Genomic DNA, 5,220 nt, shown 5'->3' on the forward strand with positions numbered 1-5,220 from the left:
AAAAAAAAAAAAAACAAAAAAACAAAAAAACATTTTTTTCCTGTGTGTAAGTATTATGAGACCGTAAATCCAAGAGAGCTAAGCCTTTGGATTCCTGATGTGACTGCCCTGGGTAAGACACAATAGTGAAACTTTAATTTGGCTGTGGTGGGGAGAATATGGAAGAGGTCTTGTAAAGTTCTGAGCCTTGGATGCAGGTTGGACATCTCCCACTAGTATTAGGTTCAGTAAGGCAGAATGATATCTTAAGAATGTGTCTGACTCTTTGGGATGGGAAAGATGATGATTCATGTAATTGACCCACAGCCCACAAGAAACCACTAACATATAAATCATCCATTTATCTAGTGAACAAACATACACTACATTCACTACTATTCTATAGCAGGCTCTAGGCTAAGCATCTGGGATACAATGATTAATAAATTCAGTTCTTGTGGTAATGGAGTCTAAGTCTTGAGGGGCAAAGGCAGACATTAAATTGCACATAGTAACTAGGTACTTATAAATGAGACAACTGCTACTCAGTTCCTGTTGACAGTTGTCATCTGGGGATACTGAAATGGTAACAGAGGACTGTACGGTGCTAGAGCTGACTATGAATGACCTCTGCTATATTTTTCTTGAACTGAAAGGACCAGAATTGGAGCTCAGTTGGAATGTCAGACCAATGACCAGTGTGAGCTTGCCTCTACCACCAAAGGAAAACTATGCCATGTGTGATGCCAATGAAGCTTGCTCATGTATTCAGGTACTGAGCCAAGACTTCCCTGGCAGTGGAGCCTACACACAATCAAATAGTAAAGATAAACACAGAATATAACCCCCAAGAACACACTTATAAAATGCACAAGCCAGAGACCACTCACTGTTTCTCTTTCACATACACTGTCCATGCTTGTTAATACATGGACAACCTACCAATACAACCATGACCCATCCTCCCAGCCTCACACTTCCGAAGGCATAGGCACAGCTCACACAAATATATACGCACAGGTACCATACCTGGTTGGCTGCTGCTCCACTCCTCGCTCTCTGGAGTGCTGACACTGGGCTGTCCCTCTGGATCCCTTCCTTCTTCTTGCTTCTCCTATAGAAGGAAAGCCTGATCCCAGCTTTGTCCTTAGCCTCTCATTCTGGCCTGGCTCTTTGGCTACGTGTGTTCTGTCCCAAATAGGCAGAATTTTTTTCAGGCTGCCAGCAGGAACACAACTCCAGCAGACAGCCCACTACCACTTGGGCACATACTCATGTGAGTATATATACCACAGTTACCCAGCCTGACCACGATTCCCCTTATTCCGAGGCACCTGCTCTGTGTTGATTGTACCTGCCCAGACAAATCTCTATGCTCGGTCTCTTTGCATCTCTGCCCATGAGCTCTGTGTTTCCTGGTCTCTGGCCTATCTACTGGACTACAGTGATAGGAGTTTTCCACCTCCCACACACCCACGTTGGGTGCCAGTTCACATGAATGTGTCTTAACCCTGACACTGGACTGAAATGGGAGCTCCAGAAAATCAAGACTGAATTATTTATTTCCCTCCAACCACACAGACTTGCTCAAGACAGGACCTGAAAATATGAGTAAGTTACTGTGAGCGTCTTCTCTGGCCTAGCCAGAATGACAAGAAGATTGGATTGACAAGAAAATAGTTAGAATTGAGACACCTGCTCTAGTCTTCCCCTTCCCTTCCCACTGCCCCCCTCCTACCATGGCCTCTGGCTCCGATTCCTCCTCTGATGGACTCTGGTATTCCCTGTGCTTCCGCTTCTTCATGGGTTTGAGGAGCTCAGAAGCGCTGGTGTAGCCCAAGGAGTTCTCCACGATGACAGACCTGAGGAAGGAGCAGCCTTAGCCATACAGCCACCTGCCCTGTACCACCCAAACCCTTTCCTAAGCCCTGAATAAGGATGGGGTACTGGACAGAGAAGTAAGGCTATGACCCAGCCCGCTTACCGCTCCTGGAACAGGGGAGGGCAGGTATCACTGGGGGAACCAAGGTCTGGACCAGCGCCTTGCTGAGGTCCACAGGCCTGGCACCGACAGGCGCTGTCATCCTCTGGGCGGTCCTGAGAGGAGTCTTCAGGAGGGTCCTGGGGGAGGCCCTCTGTGGGGCCAACTGGGCCTCAGGCCACCCCTTCAGGCACCGCCTCCACCCTGGTCCCATGTCCACAGTGGACAGCTCTCAGCCTCTCACTATGGACCACTCTCAGGTGCACCTGTGGGAACTGCCCCCGATCACACCCCCTGCCAAGACTCCTCAGGTGGTGCAGGCCTTGCCCCACCTTCGCGGTGCCCCAGCTTGGAGCCCGGGGAGTGGGATCCTACCGGGTTGTTGGGTGTCCTCATGGCCACCTCCTGATGTGGCCCCGCCATCTTCGCATTCGGCTCTGCCTTCCTGCTGCTGCTTGGGGCTTGGTGGTTGCTCTATTCCCACCATATTCAGCGGTGCGTACTCGCTTATCCGGAACTGGAGCGCGGGAGAGTCTGAGGATGGCGATGCCTGCACCAGTCCTCGACCCACTTCGGGGGCAGTACCAGGGCCTTCTCACTGCCTCATGTCAACTCCTGCCTCAGCAGGCCTTGAGGCTTCGTCCAAAGCCTTGCCCCCAAGCCTGCAGGCCCAATCCCGGGGTGCCTCACTCTAGGCCACACCCCACGAGCTCCCCCAGGAGCCAACATCTCTGCCAGCCTCCTTTCTGCCTCAGACTCTGCCTGTAGCCCAGCCCACAGGTCCCACCCCACTGCTGCAGCTCAAGGGGTCCAGCCAATCCCCACAAGCACTGACCCGCAGACCACTCCCAGGGGGCGGAGCTGCAGCCTCGGTCCACTCCAGAAGTCTCACTGTGCTGGCACTAGAGCTGGCTGCAGGCCCAGTACTTAGCTGTGGCAGAACAGTGGCTGTCACTGGTTCGCTGCTGGCTACCCGCTCCAGGGCGCCCACATGGATTGGCTCCCGCGGAAAGCAGGACATATCTAGGGCACTGCTGGACAGGCCAAGGGTGGCTGTGCTAGCTGTGAATGGATACACAGAGAGACACGGCACAGGTGAGCCTAGAGGCCCTCCCTCCATCCTGTCATGCATGTGCAGGAAGGAGAAAGAAGGCAGGTGTAGAAAAGTGAAAGGGGTATCACCCTTTCCCTGATCCACACCTGCTTTGGCCAGCGTGGGAATGCCTCGCCTCCCAGACACCTGGCTTAACCTACCCGGAATGATGAAGGCAGCTGCCGGCAGGTGAGGACCGGAACCTGGGCTGTCTCTGGCCACCAGGTGCACACTGACTTCCCCTGTGGAAGGCCCCTTCATTGTCCTGAGCATCTCCATTTCAGTATGACTCTCCATCCTCATAGGCCTAAAAGCCAAACACAGCCCCAGGGCAAACAGGAGGAAAAAAATTTTTTTTCTTCTTTCAGTAACAGGGATTAATCCAGGGCTTTAAATATGGTTCAACAAGAATTCTACCACTGAGTTACATCTCCAGTGTCTTTAAATTTTCTTTTTTAAATTTGGAAACAGGGTCTTGCTAAGTTGCCTAAACTGGCCTCAAACTTTTGATTTCCTGCTCAATTTCCTGAGTAGCTGGGACTATAGACGTCACTGGGTCTGGCTAGGAGGGGACCTCTGCTACAAAGCAATGGAGACAGAAAGGAAAGGGGCTCCTCAGAGAAACTGACCACCTTCAAGTCAGCAACCTGCAGAGAAAGGCCTCAGCCCTGAGGAGAGAAGGAAACCAGCACCAGGTCTGGCTCCTTGGGTCCACCTGGGTCACTGTCCAGCCCCTTCACACACACACACACACACACACACACACACACACACACACAGCTTTCTGTGAAAGTACTACACAAATTGTGTGCACACAACTGACTTGCAAACATGACCAAGGCCCAAGCTCTGCTTGGCCAGTATCCTCATGACACAGACCCATGCAAGTCCAAACTCACTGCTTTCTTGACCTCTACCTCCATCCCCACTAGAAACACTCTCTTCTGCTCTGATCCTTCAAGTACCAGGATCTCCTTCACCCAACCAGGGTTCATCTTGCTGGGGGGTAGAATACATCCTGATCAGATTCTTTTATATGCCCATCCACCACTCCCTCCAGCCAAAGCACAGAGTGGGCGCTGAAATATCTGAACAAATGTATGCATCTGAAGGGCAAAGAGTTAGTGCATGAAAACCCAGTCAGGGCACGATACTGCTTTACTAAAGCAAAGGCATACAGCCACTTAAAGAGTTGGTTGAGCACAAAAAAAGACCTAGTGATACAGCAAATATACTTAATAGCTAGCACTTACTCAACTATTTCTTTCTTTCCTTTTCTTTTTTAGTACTGGGGATCAAACTCAGGACACTGCACTTGAGAGGCAGGCAGTGGAACCACTGAGCCAAATCCCCGGCCCTACCTCAACTATTAACACATGTTGGCCACTGTCCCAGATCCCTAACCAGCACCATCCAACAGAATTGTCTGTGATGATGGAAATGTCCTATATCTAAGCAGTCCAGCACAAGAGTTATTAGCTACATGTGGCTACTAAGCACTCGAAATGTGGTTCAGATAACTGAGGAACCAAATTTTGTTTTATTTAATTTTAATTAAATGTAAATAGCAAGAGGAGCTATGACTATGTATTGAATAGTACAGCTTTACATATATTATGAATGGCCTGAGGGTGCTACTGCAAAATACATGTCAACATCTGACTGCTTTTTCTCCATCTCCACCCCACCACCCTAAGCCCCAAACACCATCTGCTCTCTTTGGACTTCTGAAATTGCCTCCCAGTTCATCTCCCTGGTCCTCTACTGCTCACTAACAATCTATTCTGCAGTAATAAAAAGCTTTAAAAATATAAACCAGGAGCTATACATTGTGGCATATCCCTGTAACCTCAACTACTTGGGAGGCTGAGGCAGGTGGGTCACTTGAGCCTAGGAGTTTGAGAGCCTAGGCAATACAATGAGATCCGGTCTCAATAAATAAATAAGTAAATAAGCCCAAATCACATCGTGTCCCTGTCTAAAACTACAATAGTTTACCTTACAGCATCTAACCTGTCTTTCCCTCTGACTGCATCCTTTACCAGACTTCCTGTGTTCTCTGTATTGAACAGACTTCACTTTAGTTTCCTTCTATTGCTTGACCAATGTTCCTAGCTCAGAGTCTTTGCTACTGCTGTTCTCTGCCTGGGATGCTCTTCCCTAAGCT

The 5,220-nt window shown here is 49.6% G+C and overlaps 1 protein-coding gene across 12 annotated transcripts in view; it reads right to left on the bottom strand.

Annotated features, from left to right (window-relative positions):
• The window catches only part of L3mbtl1 (L3MBTL histone methyl-lysine binding protein 1), a 47,792-nt gene extending 44,429 nt beyond the window's left edge, over positions 1-3,363 (bottom strand). For 11 of the 12 annotated variants that reach the window (XM_010631427.3, XM_010631426.2, XM_033767112.1 and 8 more), the window contains exons 1-6: positions 3,215-3,363; positions 2,796-3,022; positions 2,336-2,477; positions 1,964-2,114; positions 1,718-1,841; positions 1,009-1,093 (exon numbers count right to left, since the gene is read on the bottom strand). In XM_010631427.3, coding sequence (XP_010629729.1) covers positions 1,009-1,093; positions 1,718-1,841; positions 1,964-2,114; positions 2,336-2,477; positions 2,796-3,022; positions 3,215-3,356 — 871 coding nt within the window. In that variant the 5' untranslated portion in view covers positions 3,357-3,363. Of the gene's footprint in view, positions 1-1,008; positions 1,094-1,717; positions 1,842-1,963; positions 2,115-2,335; positions 2,478-2,795; positions 3,023-3,214 lie in introns of those variants that run through there. The other variant, XM_033767114.1, reaches the window with a different exon arrangement.
• Between the last annotated feature and the right edge of the window lie 1,857 nt (positions 3,364-5,220).

Source organism: Fukomys damarensis, unplaced genomic scaffold (genome assembly GCF_012274545.1).
Source record: "Fukomys damarensis isolate Sample0158 unplaced genomic scaffold, DMR_v1.0_HiC HiC_scaffold_22, whole genome shotgun sequence".
In the NCBI taxonomy this organism is placed as follows: Eukaryota; Metazoa; Chordata; class Mammalia; order Rodentia; family Bathyergidae; genus Fukomys; species Fukomys damarensis.